The sequence below is a fragment of the Clupea harengus genome, chromosome 16, assembly GCF_900700415.2.
Source record: "Clupea harengus chromosome 16, Ch_v2.0.2, whole genome shotgun sequence".
NCBI lineage: Eukaryota > Metazoa > Chordata > Actinopteri > Clupeiformes > Clupeidae > Clupea > Clupea harengus.
Genome location: NC_045167.1, coordinates 3,829,527 through 3,850,349, shown reverse-complemented (window position 1 = coordinate 3,850,349; position 20,823 = coordinate 3,829,527). Strand labels below are relative to the sequence as shown.

Here is a 20,823-nt window from a genome sequence, read left to right as displayed (position 1 = left end):
GAGGCTAGCCTACATCATACGACCATAGGACTGCAGAGGCTAGCCTCCATCATACGACCACAGGACTGCAGAGGCTAGCCATACGACAGGAAGAGATGTGTTGCCGTAATTTCCGGACTACAAGCCTCTACTTTTTTCCCACGCTTTGAACCTCGCGGTTTAAACAATGACGCGGCTAATTTACGGATTATGATACCTGTGACTGATGGCTTTGTGTTTACGGTGGCTTTGTGGAGCTAGGACGCTAGCATGGATGCAGCCGCATGGATGCTTAGCTCCACGTGATTTATCAGTATCTCTCTCAATAACTTAACTAATGTCAAAATAACCACAGTCTACCAGCATAGACAGAACACAACTCAAAACACTTTAGAAAATTTAAAAAAAGTTTACGACAATACAAATCCAGTCTTTTCAAGTTATTTAGCTCACTGGTTTCAAACTAGCGTCTTTCTTCTATCTCTCTGTCTTCAATCTAACGTTCTAGCTTCTGATTGTCTCTTGCAACTGTGCTCTCTTAAAGCAACAGTGCACTTATCGTAACTGGCAAAACTAATAATATGCATCACTATTGTATTACTTTTGATATTCATTTTAGCCTATGTAAAGTTAATTTGTTTCAATGTACCAGTAGGCACCTGCGGCTTATAGACATGTGCGGCTTATTTATGTTAAAAATAATTATTTTTAAAAAATTCAGTGGGTGAGGCTTATATTCAGGTGCGCTCAATAGTCTGGAAATTACGGTACATGGGGTTTATTACTTCACTTAATAGGTCCTAATTGTTTGGTTTGTCAATTAATCTTCATTAGTAGCGAGCCCTCCCGGAAACCATAGAGATTTACATCGAGAGCCCTGTTTTGTGAAAAAAATTGATTTAACATGAGAGTCAATGAGAGAGGTCTGTGCCGATTTTCATTTCGCCCCAAAATCGCCCAAAGGGGCGGGGCCATTTAGGCACAACTTAAGCCTGATTGGACAATGACATTCAGGAGGCAGATCAGACAGTCTAGTGGTAGAATCAGACGGAAAAAAATCTCCTTTTCCCGTTTGGCAGTGCGTCGCCCAAATTGCCCTTATGGTCAAACCGCCCCTGTTGTATTTACGATAGTAAGTAGGAGGAGCTCAGTAGCAAAAAAAATACCAATTCTCGCGAAATGGAGCTTTAAGCTGAGCGTAAAAAGCAGTATGAATGTTTTTCATAGAAAACATTTAGTATGCAATTTAGCACACTTCACTTTGTGAATATGGAGTTTGATTTATGTACATACACACACACACAAAGAGTAGGCTACACTTTAGTGATAAGATTTACACACAAAAACAATTAAAATTTCTCTGATCAGTCGTATACTAACTTTTTTATTTTAAGGAGGTCTATTCAATCTCACATAGTAACACACTATTATCACTGTGAAAATCGGAAATAAACCCGATTCCTGGATATAGGGGCTCTGTGAATCTATGATGAAATGTGTGCAGGTGGGTGAGTGTGTCAGAGCAGACACTGTAGAAGGACAGTGTGCCAGTTGGCCAGTCCAGATACACTCCTACTCGTGAAGAGGTGCACCCAGGCGATTCGATCATGATCATGTCATTATTGTGGTAAGCAGTCACAGGCGAAAATGTCGACCAGCCGATCTCGTCGCACCGCAGTGCCCACGACTTCTCGTTGTGTCCGAGGTGTCCCCCTCGCCTTTCAACGTCTTTGTAAGTCATGCCTAGATAAACACAGCTGGCATGACACTCAGCTTCCCAGTAGCAGCGGCCTGAGAAACCATCTGTGGCCAGAACCTGCTCGACGTTCGCAAACCTCTCTGAATGGGACGGGTAGTCGTCTTCCGTAAACACACACGTCACCCTCCGGTTCCCTTCGGACAAGTAGAGCTGCTGGTTCATGGTGTTGGTGTCCAGTGTGAGCTCACAGGAATCTGCCGATGGGGAGAGAGGTTGGACAGGGAGGCATATTGAACATTTCAACATAGAAGGGATGAGGCTAGATGGTTTGGGACGGCCTCTACACACAGTTAAGAACAGGATGATTACCAGAAGAGCACTCAGAGAGCCCAGACTAAATGCCATATGTTGTATAGTACAACATTAGGGAAAGTTAAACCAAATTTGTGTATATATATTCTGATGGTTTTTAACTTACATTTCCTGAGTCCTGACTTCATCCAGCACTCTGCATTGTTGTCCACACTATAGGGAAACAAATATTATATGGGTTAGTGTGTGTGTGTGTGCAGTGTTGGGAAAGTTCACTTTCTACATGAACTAGTTCAGTTCATAGTTCACACATTTTAAAATGAACTAGTTCAGTTCATAATTAAAAATGTTGAACTAAGTTCACAGCTCCAAAAAATGAACTAGTTCAGTTCTTTTTTTCAATATGTTGCAAGCTATAATTTTTCTGGTGGCTGCCAGATTGAAATCTCTATCTGTCTGCAATACCGCTCTCGGCCTCTACGCAACTTCGGCGCTCTCACACTTGCCAGGCATAGACAGTAGAAGAAAGCACACGCAGCGATTGACTGGTTGGGCAACCCTGGATACAGGACTGTTAACGGTGTGTTTTTCGCCTGGAAGTCTCTAGAAATCTGGCACCTTATTGAACAAAATTAAAAAGAGTGACACAGACACCAGAATGAATTCGTTCACAGCATCGTTCATCAGGCAGTAATACAGTACGTTGAGTTCACGTTCACCAAAATTATGAACGAGTTCATGAACTTTCGTTCAATGAATGCATTCAGACGCAACACTGTGTGTGTGTCTGGTGTGTGTGCAGTGTTTCCCCCTAGGTTTACAGCTTTGGGGGGGGGGGGGGGGGGGGGGGGGAGTTGGCGGACACTGACACAAACACTTAAAGGAATCATGGTGTTCATGTGTTTCATTTATTCTTTATTTATTCTGGAATGATTTAGTCAACAAGATAAACCAAAAGATAAGGATTTATTTCCTAATTCTCTCTCCTCCTCCCTCTCTCTCTCGTGTGCACGCACTGTAAAAAGTCATGTCACCGTCACAAAAATAGAGGTAGCTGATTATTATAAGCAGTAGGCCTATATAGACCAGTAAGATATGCTATGGGCTGCATTTTGAGTGCCAGCAGGGAGCACAAATCCTATTTCAAATACATTTCACATGCTTCAGCGCTCAGTGCGACACAACGATGTTGCCTATAATACAGCATTAAAGTATAATGATTGCAACAAGTAAAAAGATTAGACAGACACATAGCTCAAATAACTTGCATCATTTATTAAGCTTGTGGCACACGTGTGGCATACAATATGAAGCAAAAGGCACAACTGAAACAAATATCAGCAACAAAACATGCTGCTAAATGAACAAAGCCTTGTAAAAAGACGATGTCCTTGCAGGTTGCATTGATACATCCATCAGCTCCCAAAAAAAAGTTTGACTCACCAAATCGTAGTGTCTTTTCAGCCTGGTGTCGCCCTCGCACATCGTCTCAAAAATGCCTGGGTTTACTGAGTCGGCTGACTCGTCGTGACCATGCAGGCCCAGTTCGCACTTCCCACAGAGCTTTAGGCACGATATCAGCCTCCCCAGTCTGCTTGTTGTGCTCTAAAATGTTCCGCTGATAAGCACTATCTATCTGTGCCATGATGTTGACCCCTCCCAATAGTCCCAATTTCATGGCGCAATTTATATGACTTGTACTACTCTCGTGTTTCACCGTTCTTTCTGCTAGATGCTTCAGGTCTTTATATCCATCAGTTGTCCAAACTGAGTCTGCATTAGTAGTATTTCCAAAAAGGAGGCATGGAAAACAGAACAGTGCTCTTTTTGTTGTGCTCGCAGTTAGCCATGTCTTTCTTTCAAACCACTCCATCTTGAAAGTTCGATTCGCTTTCTCACCAGGCTGCTGCAGGATCAAGTCGTCTGGTCTGTGTGGCCCCAATATTTTATTTCCAATTTTTCTTCCAGCGGCAATGTGCTAAATTGCACCCTCAACAAATAATCTACGTTATTCATTGTATTACTTAATAAACTCTTCCAAAGTTGTCGAAATCTAGCGATAGCTTAATAACCCATAACTGGCATTGATCTGACTGTATGATTTAATTTTTTTCTTAGTCACGGGGTACAGGTCTCGCGGTTTTCGCATTATTCCAGTCTAGTTGCCAGGCAGATTTCGTGGGGCACATCTGAAAGTGCCCCACCGCTCAATGTTAACTTTGGCCTGTGTGGTTCACGCTCATTGGTGTTTCCATGGTAACGGTGGGGCAGCTTGGGCCGTTGCCCCACCGGAAAAGGAGGGACAGAGGAGAGCAGCATTTCACAGAGCAAGCAAACAGACAGAAAAACACACGAATCAAATTGCTCCAAAAAAAGACTATAATGCTTGTGAGTCAAGTTTATTCACACACATATTCATGCTACTTTGCATAAAAAAAAATATATGTATATTTTGCCGCTAAGTACGAATGTATTGAGCTTTCTGCACAACAGTGTCATCTGGATCTGGTGGGGCAGTGCCCCACCTGCCCCTAATGTAGAAACGCCACTGACACTATTCATAGTTCTCTCTCCCTCTCTCTCACTCACTCTTTCTGTGTCTCTCTGTTTCTTTCCCCTCCTTCCCCACATTCTGATCCAGCACTACTCACTTGAGTGTCTCCAGTTTGCAGTCTGGGTCATCCTTTTTCTCAGTCAGGAGTTGGACTCCTGTCTCTCCTGGGTGATTGTAACTCAGGTCCAGCTCTCTCAGGTAGGAGGGGTTTGCACTTAGGGCAGAAGCCAGATTCTCACAGCCTTTCTCAGTCACACCACAGAACGACAACCTGCAGGAGGAGAGGAGCTGTCATTCTCACACACTATCTCTATATCTATGTGTGTGTGTGGAGGGCCTTTTATGTTATCACACAATCCCCACATAGATTACTCAAAACCACTGTGTTACTGAATTAGCTGTATACATATTATGTATGTATGCTCTATGCGCGTGTGTGTTGTGTGTATGCATTTATGTATGTGTGTGTGTGTGTGTGTGTGTGTGTGTGTGTGTGTGTGTGTGTGTACGTGTGTGTACCTCAGTGTTTCCAGTGTGCATTGTGAGTTCTTGAGTCCAGAGGAGAGCAGCTCCACTCCTGAGTCCTGCAGATCGTTGTCTCCCAGGTCCAGTTCTCTCAGGTGGGACCCATCTGAACTGAGGACTAAAGCCAAAACTTCACAGTGGCCATTCTTCAGAAAGCACTGTTGCAGCCTAAAAACATTTAAAAACTCTTGCTATGAGGTTTGTCCATAATAATACAAACTTAATGGATAGTTTAAAGACTATCATAACGCATAGCCATACCTGAGGGTGTTCACTCTGCAGTCTGGGCTCCTCAGCGCTACTGACAGCTGCTCTAGCTCTAACAGCTGCAGGCTGCTCTCACTCAGGTCCAGCTCCCCCAGAAAGACTGGCATCAAACACTTCCAGGACGACTCAGTTAGTTTACAGCCAGCAAGTCTGAAAAGAAAAGGGAGACGCAAAGTGGAAGCAGAGACATTTGGGGTCTCATTTACCAACATTGCGACCACAGCGCAATTAGCGCCTTTACCAAACCGCATATAGCGCACAGTGTTTTTCCGCATTTTGTGTGGTATTTATCAAACCGGATCCTCGTCGCGTAATCAGCGCCTAACCCTGCCCATTAGTATTAATAGTGTGCCGCTAAAATAGGGGAGAATGGGCCTGCGTGTTCCTGCCACCATGGATGATGAGTTAGAATTAGAATTAGAACTTTTGGCTCACGAGGTTACAGTAAACTTAGACCCCGTCCACACTAAATATCCAAACGCATTAAATATTTCTCTGTTTAGCCCTTCTGTCCACACTAAAACGGCATATTCTGACACTGAAATGATGCAAAAAAAAAACTTTGCTTTTTAAGGGTTGAACAGGACTGTATAGGTGCTTTTCCCTTCTGTTCAGTGCAGGTGTCTTAAATTGTGTGATTGTTATTTAATCCTTTTTACACCGTGATGCCAGCGTTACTTCTCCAACATTCCATCTAATGTTAGGAAAGGGACACTCTTTGTGAACATGCGTTTATTGTGGACAGGGACGTTTGGTTGCCATTGCACTGGGGTTAGCTTGTGTTCGAGAGGCTATAACGTCAAAATTAACATGGAAGGTGAAATGAATATGCTGCTCTGTCTCTACAATTTACTTTATTTAGTTAGTGTACTTCGAGTACAAGTACTTTTCCTGAATAGATAAGCATTACTCCTACGCAGAAGGCGAGCACTGTACTCGGTGTGCTTGAACGATGGGTTGAAATACGGTTTAAACCATACATGGAGCGGGGTAAGACCTGGCCGAACAGCTAGCTGGTGGGACAATTTGTTTATATGCCTATATTAAATGATATATCAAATATAAACATTTAAACAAATAACCTTTCTGATGTTCGTATTTTTCAAATGAGCCCGACTAGTAAATATACTTATATGCAAATCCGGAGTCCTGAGGTAACTTGAGTGAATTTTCAGTTTATATTATATATATCATACTGGACATACTGGTTACTGGATATACAGGAATAAGGTTTTACATGTAAGAGAAGACATTGGCCCCAGAAGCTAACCTCAATTTCTCCAGGTTACATTGTGGGGTCTTCATTGCCTCAGACAGCAGCTCTATTCCCTTGTCATTCAACTTGTTGTCCCTCAAGTCCAGCTCTCTCAAGCAGCACGGTTCCAAGCAGAGAACACTTGCCAGCATCTCACAACCATGATCTGTAAGGGAGCACTTCCGCAACCTGAGGGAAACCAGAACGCTAATGCTAATTCATTTTTAAAACGCTAAAGCTAATTCATTTACATTCATTCACGTAGAAGAGTCTTTCATACATAACAACTTGACTTTATTTCACAACAACACAACTGTCAATGATTAAAAAAAACTTGCTGGCTAGCTAATAGATTTCCTTTGGTGGTAGATGTAGAGGGTTCATGCGGTTAACTACTGCAATGCCTCACCTCAGTTTCCCAACCTTACAGCCCGGATTCTTGAGTCCAGAGGCGAGTGCCCTCATGTCCTCATCACTGCATAGGATATTGTAGCTCAGGTCCAGCTCTGTGAGGTGGGAGCTGATGGACTGGAGAGCCTTGCCCAGCACAACACACAGCCTAAAGTCTGACACGCATCTGCAACCAGCTAGACTGCAAAAGAGACGAGAGAGATGGATCAACACAAATAGTCACCTATGAACAATATATTTGATGACACTCTATTGTCTGGAACACTAATAGGCTTGGTTTCAGGGTTAGGATCAGAATATTCACACAACGTCCTTTCAAAGGGCATTTTCAGGGCAAGACAAATGTACAGTATTTATACAGCACATTTAAAAACAACTCACCTTGACCAAAGTGCTGTATAATTAGATCACAATAAAATATCAAATCAAATAGAAAACAGAAACAAAACACTCAACTAAGCATGTATATACACAGAAGGCAAGTATACAAAATATAAGCTTTGGTTGGGGGACTGCCAGGAGCCCTAGGTTAGATGACCTGATGGGCCTGGCGGTGGAATAAGGAGTTAAGCGGTCTGCGATATAGGAAGACAAACAGGAGCACCATAAAATCAATCCTGAGTGGCACTGGAAGCCAATGGAGAGAGGCCAGGATAGGGCTAATATGGTCTGTTGGTCAGGAGCCTGGCAGCAGCATTCTGGACTAGTTGTGGGCGGGACAGGGACGGGTGGCTAATTCCAGTATACAAGGATTGCAGTAGTCTAGCCGGGAGGATATGAAGGCGTGGATGACCTTCACAAGATCTTTGGGTGACAGGAAAGACTTGATTTTCAGACAACACACACATCTGAGCCTGCCGCTTACATGTGGGATTGTGATAATGGCTACAATGCAAGTTTGGAAAGACATTGTTTGGTGCACAGTTCCTATCTCTATGAAGTAACACAAACAGTGTATTACCAGGACTACAGGGATTTACCTGAGGCAGACATGTGCCACCATGTGACATACCTTACCTATACATCAGAAATGGAGCCGACACAAATCATTGACACCAATGGATATAGAGAAGGACAATAATAGAGAACCGGAGCATACACAAGGTTCATGGTTTAATGAAGTGCAACCCAAGTCAAAACTTTCATCTAGATGGTTTCTGTTTAGCAAAGTTATGTTAAACTGTGTGTATGACTCAAGTGGATTGAGTAGCTAAGAGAATGCAAATACACTGCTGTGTGTTTGACTGGTCTTTAATGATTTTTACCACAACTGTCTTACATTATCATAATGCTTGTTTGCTAGTTAGTTTGCTTATAACGCATCACACTCACCTCAGAGCCTGCAGTTTGCAGTGTGGGGTTGTGAGACCAGAGCAGACTGCGTTCAGCCCAGGCAAAGTGAGGTAGCTCATCTCCAGATTCAACACCCTCAGAGGTGAGTGCTCTGACTGAAGGGCTGAGGCCACGATCTCCCCACAGTAAGCCGAGAGCTTGCATTCAGCAAGCCTGCAACGGCAATCAAAGAACCAAGGTGTTTAGCTTAGTTGAGGTGTAAGAATTGGAAGCATACTTCATGACTCTGGCTTAAATCAGAATTTCTTTATTAAAGAAAAAATAGGAACAGAGGTAGTGTTAGGTGTAGTGAACTTATTAGAAATTGTTGAATATTGGTTACTTTGCTATTGAAAGGTTTTTGCTCTTATTAAATAGGACATGGAGAAAAAGAAAAATCACACACACACACACACTATATACTGTATATATATATACAGCCCTTCATATATATATAAAATACACTTGCAGATATTTACCTGGCTTTCTTGCACCACCTAACAGCCGGCACGAGCCTCTCTCTATCCTCGTCTCCCACGTTGTAGCGTTTGAGGTCAAACTCCTCCAGTGGCTCCTCTGACAGCAGGATCATGTTGGCCAGTGCAGAACAGTGGGCTGGCTTAAGCGCTGTTCCAGGGCACTTTATATACTGCAGGTACAGCTGCAGCTCCTTGTGGAGAGAGTTGTCCTGAAGTTCAGTCAGGCAGTTAATTAGGTTTATGAATCTCTCAGGGGAAAGATCCTTCAGTACCAAAGAATCGATGTGCTTGACTATCAATTTCATGGACTTGATGTTGTCTTCCTTGTCCTCGTCCAAGGGTTCTGGCAGCAGGCCTTGCAGAAAGGACTGGTTGGAATCCAGCGAGATTCCCATCAGGAAGCGGACAAAGAGATCCAGGTGTCCATTGTTGCTCTGAAGGGCTTTGGCTGTGGCACTCTTCAGGAGTAGGTAAAGGAACACCTTCTTTGGTCTCTTCTCAAGAAAAGGCTTCAGTGCCTCCATGTCCTTCTTGAGGAAGGAGGCAAACACGTGGAGGGCAGCAAGGAATTCCTGTATACTGAGGTGCACAAAGCTGTAGAACCTCTTCTGAAACATCATACGGTCCACCTTGAAGAATTCTGTGCACAGGACCGATGCGTGTTCCAAACTGATACCGCTCTCTCTCAGGTCGTCTTCGTAAAACAGGATTGAGCCATCGGTCCCTTCTAATTTGCGGAAGGCAAGTTCTGCTAGCTTGAGGATACCGTCCTTGTTTTCTTCCAGGAAAGCTTTCCTGTCCATCATCTTGTTTCCAACAAACTTGTGGTTTGTCATCTTCAGCTGCGTACAAAGGAATAGGACGTACATTTCTGTGAGAGTTGTAGGAATCTGCTCAGTGTTTCCCTCGGCCATAATGCGCTGCATCACAGTGGCTGCGATGCAGCAGAAGACTGGTATATGGCACATGATGAAGAGGCTCCTTGTTGTCTTGACATGGGCGATGATTTTCTCTGCATGGGGATCATCACCGAGTTTCTTCTTGAAGTACTCAATCTTCTGTTCGTCGTTGAATCCCCGTACTTCGGTACACCGGTCAATGTGTTCGGAAGGGACCAGACCTGCGGCTGCTGGACGTGAAGTTATCCATACTAAGGCTGATTGAAGAAGATTCCCCTTAAGGAGGTTGGTTATCAGTATGTCCAACGATGTCTTCTCTTCGATTTTGGATACATGTTTGCTTTTCTGAAAATCCAGCGGAAATCTGCACTCATCCAGACCGTCGAGAATGAACACAACCTTAAATTCCTGGAAGTTAAGCATGTTTGTCAGTGGTCCAAGCTCCTCATAGAAATCAAACATAAGGTCTCGAAGACTATACTCGTCATCTTTGAGCAGGTTAAGTTCTCTGAAGGGGAGACAGAGGATGAAATTCACATCATCATTGGCTAGACCCTCTGCCCAGTCTAGTATAAACTTCTGCACGGACACAGTCTTTCCAACACCAGCAACACCCTTGGTCATCACAGTTCTGATGTGCCTTTCCTCCCCTTTAAAGATGTCATTGATGCTAATTGCAGTGTGTTGCTTGTTTTGCTTCCTGAATGCCTCCTCAATCTGCCATATTTCATGGTCTCTGTTGACCTCTTCGCTCTCCCCCTCCGTAATGTAGAGCTGAGTGAAAATCTTGTTGAGAGGCGTCTTCTTGTTGTTCTGCACAAGGCCCTCAAACACAGCGCCATATCGCTGCTGCATACGCTTCTTGTGGTCTGTTAAGACTTTCTGGAGAGTGGCAGGACCTGAGAAATAAAATGAATACATATGATACTGAGCAGATACTGTACATGAGAAACTAATATTTAGTAGATGATCAGCTGGGGGGTGGGGGTGGGGGTCCAATGATCCATCACCTCTCTTGAAAGATCTGGAACCAAAGCCCTTTGCGTGTGTTCATTGCTTTTATTTGTCTTGTGTGTCGTGTACGTGTGAGATGTGGCGGTGTCTGATTGGTTGCGAACCAGACCTGGATTTGGCCAAGATCAGGGTATGATCCTTGTGACAACTGAGCCTTTTGTGTGTGTGTGTGTGTGTGTGTGTTGCTTTGCGTGCGTGCGTGTCTGTGTGTGTGTACATGTGTGTGTACGTGTACGTGCGTGTAAGGGTGTGCATGCTGTGCAGGAAGGTTTGGTTCTGGTTCTATTCCCAGGTTAGAGGCATCCTCAAGAAGGGTGTTGATTATTAGGTTCAGGTTGCAATAATCCTCTCCAGAGTGAACTAGCTAGTATCAGTGCTGATGGGCAGGGATGAAACATAGTTAGGCTAGCTACTATCAGTGCTAATGACAGGCAGGGATGAAACATAGCTCCCAAAACAGAACTCAGAGGTAGAATCCATCAAAAGGGAAAATATAAAATGCATGTCACTGAATGAATTACTGTAAAGTAGTTATTCAGGTAAGAAAAGGTTGCTTTTGAATATATTTTTTCATATTTACTATCATTGCAGATAATGTGCCTGATCCTTTTGTTTTCTCTTTAATGGAAAGATTTCTAATGGTGCAATTTGTTATTACAGGAGAGATGATTTGGGCTCCGTTTTGGCATTTACTAAATGCTGTTGCTATTGGAGCTCACTTCCTGTGTGTGTGTGTGAAGGAGAGAGAGATGAGAATGATGGAGAACTTTTGACTTAAACACTTAATATTTTCATAACATCACACGCACAGCATAAAATGAAATAGATGACATTTTGGATTAGAGTCATTGATGAGATGTTCATTCAAAATGTTACTCTGTTCATCTGTTCACCAACTCACAGGCAATCAATCAGGCAATCAATCAGGCAAAATCCTCTGCTATGGTGACCTACATTGATTAATGCACTAGAACTGCATCACTAATCGCTCCTTAATATGAAATCATTTTTGTACAGTAAACATGTATGTAGTATGCATGAAGTGGTTTGGAATTAACTCCTCATTAGTCCCTCACTTCCTGGATTTTCTTATTTCTGTGACATGATTCAGTAAATAGATTGGTGATCCAGTATGCATCACTACAGGCTTACCTCTGGTTTCTTCATCCTCTGCCTTCTTCTTGCTCTCATCCACTTGTTTCTGTCTCTGTTCCACCGCAAGGGTGAGGGTCAGGTGTTGTTCGGCTTCATTCAGCTGAGTATTAACCCTCGCAAAACGATCACCAAAACCACCAGCCTTTACACAATGCATGAATACATTGGAGCATCCATATTTTTGCAGGAGTTTTTCTGCAGACTCTAAAGCACGTTCAAATATCTCAAGCCCTTTCTCCACCACGTTTTCCTCCACACCCTGGTTTGTCAGTGTTTCCAGCACCTCTGCCACATCCTTCACGCGAGTCGCAAGTTCTTCAAAGCTTTTCTTGTTTCTCTTTGCTTTCTGTAACTGACTTTGCAGTAACAAGGCATTGTTCACAACAACCAAAATCCCTTTGGAAGCTGTGACAACACCCGCAACTGCCATTGCTGAAAAAGAGGAACAGAGAAATAGAGTTATTTTTATCATTAAAAAATAAAAACAGAAAAAGGCCTCACTGCGTCCTTTCGTCAATCAAATAAATCAATTAATAAAAGGCAAAAATACAGAAAGAACAAAAAAGAAACATCTGAAAAACACGGGTGTGAACAGTGAAATACTAAAACTTTTAGTCAGTAGGTACAGAAACTTCTAAGAAACGGTATAATTTCACCTTCTGCTACGACCCTACAAAAAGCACCTTTCTGACACCACTGAAGACATACAAGATGTTTCATTACTTTACTTACATTACTTTACAGAAACGAAGGTCAAACAATATCCTTGAACTTCCCAGAGTTGTGAAAACCATTAAAATGTCTTACTCTGAATTTCAACTCCACTGTTCCTCCAGTTTAACAAATGCAGCCATCTTAGCCTGCCCAAGGATGGAAATCAGCTGACACACCTTTGCTTCTGACAACATTTGAAAACAAAAAATAAAAGTTTGCATTGAAAAATGTTCATTAAAAAGTTCAAAAAATAAAGGCTTCAAGTCTCACACACTGCATGAACCCATGGAATACCGTTTCTCTCAGTGCACAGAACTGGTATTCATGACACACATCAGGTTTTAAAACACAAGTAAAAGAATGACTAGCTACTGATCCATGCAATATCATTTTATTAATATTTTTTATATTTAACAGAACAGCTCGCCAAGGTATGTCCACTCTTTTGTTAAGAAACTCCTCTTTCAGAGATATCACACAAAGCTTATATACAGCCCTTCCAGAGGCTAAATTGGGACCCAGGAAAAGCAATCCTTCAAACTTGAAAAAGACATCTGAATATTCATGCACATTTAAGGACACACTAATACTTGGAAGTGGACCATAGTCATTTGAACTAATTAGACCCCTGGTGTAATCATCTAACATACTTCTGTCATCAGAGACCACAAAGAACTTATTCATAAGTGTTCAGCCAAGAAGTCAGTGTTCCCTAACTTTCCTGAGTGATGACTCACCCCTGTAAGCGTCACTGCACAATCATTGAGGCCCGTTATTATTTCAACATTGGCTGGAAATGCGTGGGTATGTTCAGTGACATTTTCAGAGCCTTATAACTTAAAATATGTTTTACGGTCACAATATCGACCAGTAGGTTTGAACAGGTTAGGCAAATTAAAGCTGTCCGCGATCTTCCTGAAGCTAAATAAACGGCCTAAAAGAAATGCCAAGGGCGGGGATTTGCCAGTTATCGCGATATTCTTGACTGGCAAGCCCTAAGTTGCCTACCATAGCAAGATAAAGCTTGAAACTAACTACTTACTGACTTCTATCATGCTAATAGAAGGTGGAATATCAGGCGAAATCACTTTTAAAGAAGTGGTTGGTTGATAATGGGAGCAGGGCGGTGAGAACACCATCACTACTAAACTTTGCCAATTCCACCGTTTGAAGTAAAAAACGACAGCGCTGTTCATACTGGGCGACGATAAAATGTTGTTGTGTTGAACAATCTCCCCAACTGCTAATCATTCTTCAACAATTGGGTAAAGGCTGTTTTCAATATGTACGAATATCAAACGTCTCTGAGGCAGCCATGCTCCCAGCACAGAAGCAGACGTCAGAGAGACAAAAATAAACCACAGCACACACCACAAATAAAAAGAAGTACTTCAAAAACAAAACAAAGTAAACTACCGAGAAAGCAGAAGTGTTTCTGGTACAGCGACCACACTTTAAGCACTTACTCTCAATCCTCCGGCTGACTCCAACTCCGCCTCCTTTCTCAGCCCATGCCCACGTAGATCTATGACATATTAGATTTCTTTCGAATAATTGTCACACTTGTCTCAATACCAAAACTCTTCACACAGTGGGTTTTACAGATAGATAGATAGATAGATAGATACTTTATTAATCCCGAGGGAAATTTAGGTAATTCAGTAGCTTATACACATATACACCTCACCGAAATACATACATAAATCACATATACATACACATAGGGAGAACATATATACATACACATAGGGAGAACATTTTCACACAGAGTGTTTCCAGACACACATCTCAGCAATTAAACTTTGGTGCAAAATGCACTACAAACACCAACACACTTCACCCAAGAGTGACTCATGCTACCATAACTACAGCATATGCTCTCTCCCATTTAACCATTTTTTCACTCAATGTACAATGAACTAAAAAACACAGACAACTAGAAGCATTGCAAAATACCTAGGCCTATATGATGTGTATGCTCTATTTTGCATATGTAGTGAGATGAATTCTCCTATGCTCACGTCACTGCACTCGTTTAGCCCACCTGATTTAATTAGTGGCCATTGCTTGGGTGTGGCTATAAAAGCCTGGAAGTGTGCACTATCCTAAGATTGTGAATCGCTACCTCCTGTGCAGAGTGGCTTCCTGTTTCTCCCGCGGTAGGTTTTCTTCGCCTCTAAGCCAGTTGCGTTGAATTTTAATCACACTGTGGACTAACTTCGTCCTTTATTGTAGCCTGGCAGGGCCGGAGTGGGGCTACTTTTCAGCCCAGGAATTTCAGTCCCAAGACCGGCCCACTTTTTCCATGGTAGTGGAAATTGGATAAATGAAGCAACAGTTCAGTTCTTACTATCCTGTAGTTTTCTTTTTATTAATACCATGGTTCAACAAATAATGTAAAGGTTAAATAATAATCCACTTAAGATGAGAAGTTAACAAAAAATATTCCACTATTCCACAAGGATAGGTTGATAAATTAACAAAAGCAGAAATAAATAAATAAACCATTTGAAACGTATCCCACTCTTCAACAAAGAGGCATATTGAACTAATGTTTACAGTTCAACTCACAGTACAGTATAGTTACATTGCGAAAAGCACCAACAGCATACAGCATCAGTAACCGCCTAAGCAGTGCACTGGTTTCAGCCACTTTATCTATAACTGTGTTGTTGCTTATAGACATATGTTTCCTTCTCTGTGAACATTAACATGAAAGCCTCCAAGTTGTCCTGACTCAATGAGCTTCGTAGCCTATTCTTCACAAATGTTAAGGTTGAGAAGCTTCTCTCACATGCGAACCTGTGTGATGGACAAATGTAACAGAGTTAAAAATGTAGTGTATGGTTTTATATGATTTTCGCCAAAATTAAACTGCCTTGTTTAAAAAGTGTGAATGGGAGCCACCTTTGGCCATATGGTGTACTGCAGATCTGATGCGTGTAGTCCAGCGCTGTCTCCCTACCCGATCAGAGAAGCCTATGCTTTTGATCGGGTAGGTTGACTGTACAAAGCACTGTACCTGATATGTTCCCGACTAGCCGTAAACTCCGCTAGCCACGTCCATGCTTTAAATGTACTGTTCAATATAACATGCAGGGATTTAACTGTTAGTTAAACATGCATTGAACGTATTATTAAGTATTAAGTATGAAGTATTATTATTATTATGACAGCGAATGTTAGCTAGTTTAACCGAACGTTAATTAGCTATCGTTCCATGTGTTCAGACATTCTGTCTGGCGCATTGCTGGCTAGCAAGCGCTGATAGTGTACAATAGGATCTTGACGTAGATGTTGCCTATATGTAACGCTTTATATTTTGCTTGTGCAGATGCTGTACGTTCACACCAAAGCCTGATGGCAATGTTTTGATTTATTTTCTAAAGGTATGTGGCTCCATAATGTAAATAGGTTTGAATGAAGTGCTGTAACTCTGTGCACTTAGGCTACAGTTATGCCCATTCCACTGTGTATGGGAAGTTAAAAGTTTTGTACATATTTTCTATTACTGAAGTAATCAGCAGAGAAGCCTATGCTTTTGATCGGATGCTGTACGTTCACACCAAAGCCTGATGGCAATGTTTTGATTTGTTTTCTAAAGGAAAATAAAAGAAAGTTCAACAGATTCGCCTCCGTTCCGCCCCGTTGCTTGACCATCGTTACACAAAGTCAACAGAAACTTATATGCTAACCCCAATGACATAATAAGCATCTGTGAGGAGGTTGTACTGTGAGAGTATTAAATGGACACACATGGCACAGTTTTTGCAGGAGGAACAGGTCCTGCTTTCAAGCTCCATCTCTGGTAACATTTTGCTTGCGAATAGGTTGACAACGCTACAACGATATTAACCAACGCTAAAACGTTAGCCTAATAGTTACGTTGCTAATCATTAGGCCTTTGTCTCTCTTTACCAGTTGCCACTTGTGTTTGTCCTCTTGAAAATAAATCGGTAAGCTTGGCATATTTGGCAGCATCCTCCTCCAATGCCTTTCTTTTTTTCAACGTGGCTTTTTCAGCCCCTCTTCCTCCCATCCATCCTCCCTGACGCGTATCGTTGCGGTAGGGCCGGCCCAGCTATCTTCTTCTTCTTCTGTAGAGTTTTATGGCGGTTTACAAGCTACGTGTATTACCGCCATCTACTGGACTGAGGTGCAGTTCATTGGGGATCTTTAAAGAAAATTGAATCAAATAAAATATAAAAATAAAATATAACAAAACCAGTATAACCAAATAAATCAAAACAAAACAAGAGTTCTAAATCCTAATCGCTAATTGTGTTTCTTTAATAAATGACACTATGGACCCACTAATACTTCCTGCTCTTGGCTCACCCAATAACGTTTCCAAGGAGAAAACTCTTTTTTCTGCACGAACCGTCCTTTTCAGTTTTTCTCTCTGTCTAGAAAATCTTTCACAACTTAGCAGAACATGTTCTACATCCTCTCTTACTCCACAAACCTCACAATTTCCAGATGGATGTTTGTTCATGATAAATAAATTACTGTTAAGAGCAGTGTGACCGATCCTCATTCTGTAGAACCATACCTCCTCCTGTCTGTTTATATAACTATTCTTTTTCCCTACGATTTCTTTTTGTAATTTGTAAAGATGCCTACCCTTTTCCTCCTTATCCCATTCAGACTGCCACATTGTATTAATTTTTTGTTTGATGAGTACCTTGATCTCTGACTTACTGAGTGGAATGTTTAATTGAACCTCCTCTTCTTTCGTTGCCTCTTTTGCCAGCTTGTCTGCTTCCTCATTCCCTTCAACACCTTTATGAGCAGGAACCCACACAAACTGGACTGTCCTTCCCTGTTGATTAATTGCAAAAATGATTTGATTAATTTCATTCAATAGATCCTGTCTACATGTTGATTCTCCATTTTGAATAGAACTGAGAGATGACATTGAGTCAGAACAAATGATTGCTTTAGGGAGCCTAGTCTCTTCTAGCCATTGCAATGCAATTATGATGGCTGCCATTTCAGCTGCAAAAATGGATAACTGATCAGTAGCCCTCTTTTTAATATATATATCAGATTCAGGAATATACACCCCTATGCCAGTCTTACCCTCACAATCTTTTGATGCGTCTGTATATATTTTTGTTGTATTGTAGCACATACTCAGATACTGCCCTACATTTTCTTTAGTTTCTATAATCACCCTAGGGGAACTAAATAACCAAGGTGAGGTTGTGGCCAGAGGCAAAGTCTTACTGCATGTTATGTCCTCTATCTCCAACTGACTTGCTAATCTGTTAGCTTCCCAGCCAAAGCTACAGATCTGAGACCTGCCATATTCCCAACATTCATTAAGGACCTCCTTAGTAGGATGAGATGCATTATTTCCTTTTAAATTGACCCAATAAGCCATACTCAATTTCAGACGCCTGAGGTGTAATGGCATTTCTCCTGTCTCTACTTGCAGCGCTGGTACAGGAGAAGTTCTAAATGCACCACAACATATTCTGAGACTTTTAGCCTGCATTCTGTCAAGTTCGTTAAGGTGTGTCTTTGATGTAGATCTGTACACAATACATCCATAATCAAAAACTGATCTAATCAGAACAATATAAATTCTTTTTAGGGACGTTCCTGAAGCTCCCCAGTTGTACCCTGCTAAGCATTTCAAGACATTAATACCCTTCTTGCACTTCTCAATCCTCTTCTGAATGTGTTCCTTAAACTTTACATCAAACCACACTCCCAGGTACCTAATGGTATTGACTTGCTTTAAAACTTGTCCATATAGCTTAATTTCTATAGCAGGATTAGCTCTTTTCTTTGAAAAACAGATGACTTGAGTTTTTTCCACAGATAAATGAAAACCCCATTCGAATGCCCATTTTTCTACCTTGTTAATAGCTAGTTGCATTTTAGCTGTAATGTTTCCAATCTTACGCCCTCTTATCCACAAGGCTCCATCATCAGCATATAATGCTCTGTTAATTCTCACATCATCTATTAAATCAAAAATATCATTAATCATTAAGTTGAAAAACACTGGACTGCATACACTACCTTGAGGTGTACCATTTTCTATTGAATAAGTCTTGGAAAAGTCAACCCCAACTCTAACTTCTATAGTTCTTCCTTTTAAGAAGTCCCTGATCCAATTGAACATCTTCCCACCAATGCCCATCCTATTTAACTTCATTAACAACCCCTCCTTCCATAGCATATCATATGCCTTTTCTATGTCAAATAATGTGGCCAAAACTAAATCCTTGCTATTTTGTGCTTTCCTTATTATATTTTCCATGCATACAACAGGGTCCATTGTAGTCCGTCCACTACGGAACCCGCTCTGATGGGTTGAAGAATAGACCTTTCTTTTCACCCTCATACATTAACCTTCTAACAATCATTCTTTCCATCAGCTTACATAAATTAGATGTTAATGCAATTGGCCTATAACTTTTAACTTCAGTTCTGTCCTTTCCTGGTTTTCCAATTGGAATCACTACAGAGTGTTTCCAACACAAAGGCAATTTCCCTTGCTCCCAAATCTTATTATAAAGTTTTAAAATCCCATACTTAGCCACGTCATCTATCTCCTTAATCATTTTGTAGCATATACCATCTTTCCCTGGTGAAGTATTCTTGGCCCCATTTAATGCTCTCTTAAGCTCAAATAAAGTAAACTCCTTCTCAAGTACGCTCTCACTATTTGCCTGTTTTCCTAATATTCCTTTATTTTCCTCCATTACTTTAAGTCTCCAAGATAATTCTTCAGCTGTTAGGTTTTTTGAGCTATGAACCTTGACAAAACCTTTTGCAAGCATCTCAGCTTTCTCTTGATTAGTCACTGCCTCTTCATCATTATCTTTAATCACAGGTATAGAGAATTCCCTTCTAATGCCTCCCATCTTTTTAATCATGTTCCAAACATCACCCACTTTAACTTCTGCCCCTATCTTACCACAAAATTCACGCCAATACTTCCTTTTAGCCTCTCTCACAACTTGTTTTACCTTAGACTGTGCTCTTTTAAAATCCATTAAATTGGTATATGAATGATTTGATTTAATATTTCTGAAGGCTTTATTTCTGGATTTAACCGCTTCCTTGCAGTCATCTGACCACCAAGGTACCATTTTCCTTTTCCTCATGCCAGAAGATTTACCAATAACCTCCTCTGCTGCCTCACACAATATATGGGTAATTTTTGAGTTTAATTCATCAACATCACTACTCCTATCTGATATTATTTCCATCAGCTTACCACTCACCTTAAAGTTATATAACCCCCAGTTTGCCTCTCTCATTTTCCATCTTGGAAACCAATTATCCTCTAAACACATATTTGATTCCTAACCCTAACCCAGATGATATAATGGTCACTACCAAGAGAATTTCCGTTAACCTCCCACTGACTTACCCCTGCTATCTGATCAGATACTATCATAAGATCTAATACAGACTCTGTTCCATGATACGCATCAAACCTGGTGCCTCTTCCATCATTTAAACAAACCAACTTATTGTCATCCATAAATTCCTCAATAGTACTCCCATTCTCATCCACTTTTATTCCTCCCCACAGAGTGTTGTGAGCATTAAAATCTCCACATAATATTACCTTTCCATTTCCCCCCTCATACAAACTGTCTAGCGTGTCTCTCAAAATTCTTTTACAAGGATTATAAAAGTTTAGTTTTATCTACCCATATATCAACCAGGACTACCTCTACATCTATATTCAAAGTTATCCTTGTATAATGAACTCAAGTGATGGTTTTAACCATGTTTCTTGTATACAGATGATATTGGGTTTGACATCTATTTCCTCAATAAAATGCTTAAGTTCCTGACCATTTGCAATTAAACTCCTAGCATTCCACTGAAGAATAGACAAAGTCATTTTGTTTGTGATTCTTCTAGACCTACCTCTGCTAGTAAGATATCATTGATACTTTCTATAGTTATTTCCCCCATACCAATGTATTTCTGTGCCGCTCTTATGATGATTTTAATTCTCTCTGTCTTACTCGATGTTTGGGCAGAACAGTTGATCACTTCCGCTAGGAAAGCTACAAACTTAACATTTTCCACTGCGATGTATGTTGTATTTGCATCCCTTCCAATTTGTTTGATTCCCTGAGAGTGCCAGTGCTGTTTCTGCCCAGGTATTCCTGGACCAGCTCCTGATGGTATCGCTGTTTCCTTTTTTGCCTTAACTTGTTTTATTGCTTCAGCATATGTCACCTTTTCCT

General features: G+C 41.3%; 1 protein-coding gene across 7 annotated transcripts; it reads right to left on the bottom strand.

The window, feature by feature from the left end:
- Window positions 1–1,343: 1,343 nt before the first annotated feature.
- LOC105902347 (NACHT, LRR and PYD domains-containing protein 12-like) lies at window positions 1,344–14,212 on the bottom strand. Of its 7 annotated transcripts, none has more exons than XM_042710098.1 (12): window positions 14,062–14,212; window positions 12,689–12,779; window positions 11,879–12,313; window positions 8,814–10,611; window positions 8,335–8,508; window positions 7,001–7,183; window positions 6,607–6,780; window positions 5,331–5,486; window positions 5,064–5,237; window positions 4,642–4,815; window positions 2,157–2,203; window positions 1,344–1,932 (listed from the first exon to the last, which is right to left on the bottom strand). In XM_042710098.1, the coding sequence occupies exons 3-12, from the start codon at window positions 12,309–12,311 to the stop codon at window positions 1,379–1,381; spliced, it is 3,867 nt and encodes a 1,288-aa protein (XP_042566032.1). In that variant the 5' UTR covers window positions 12,312–12,313; window positions 12,689–12,779; window positions 14,062–14,212; the 3' UTR covers window positions 1,344–1,378. The 7 variants fall into 7 exon arrangements, with proteins under 7 accessions (XP_042566032.1, XP_042566029.1, XP_042566033.1 ...); XM_042710095.1 differs by lacking the exon at window positions 14,062–14,212 and adding an exon at window positions 13,333–14,054; XM_042710099.1 differs by lacking the exon at window positions 14,062–14,212 and adding an exon at window positions 13,638–14,054.
- Between the last annotated feature and the right edge of the window lie 6,611 nt (window positions 14,213–20,823).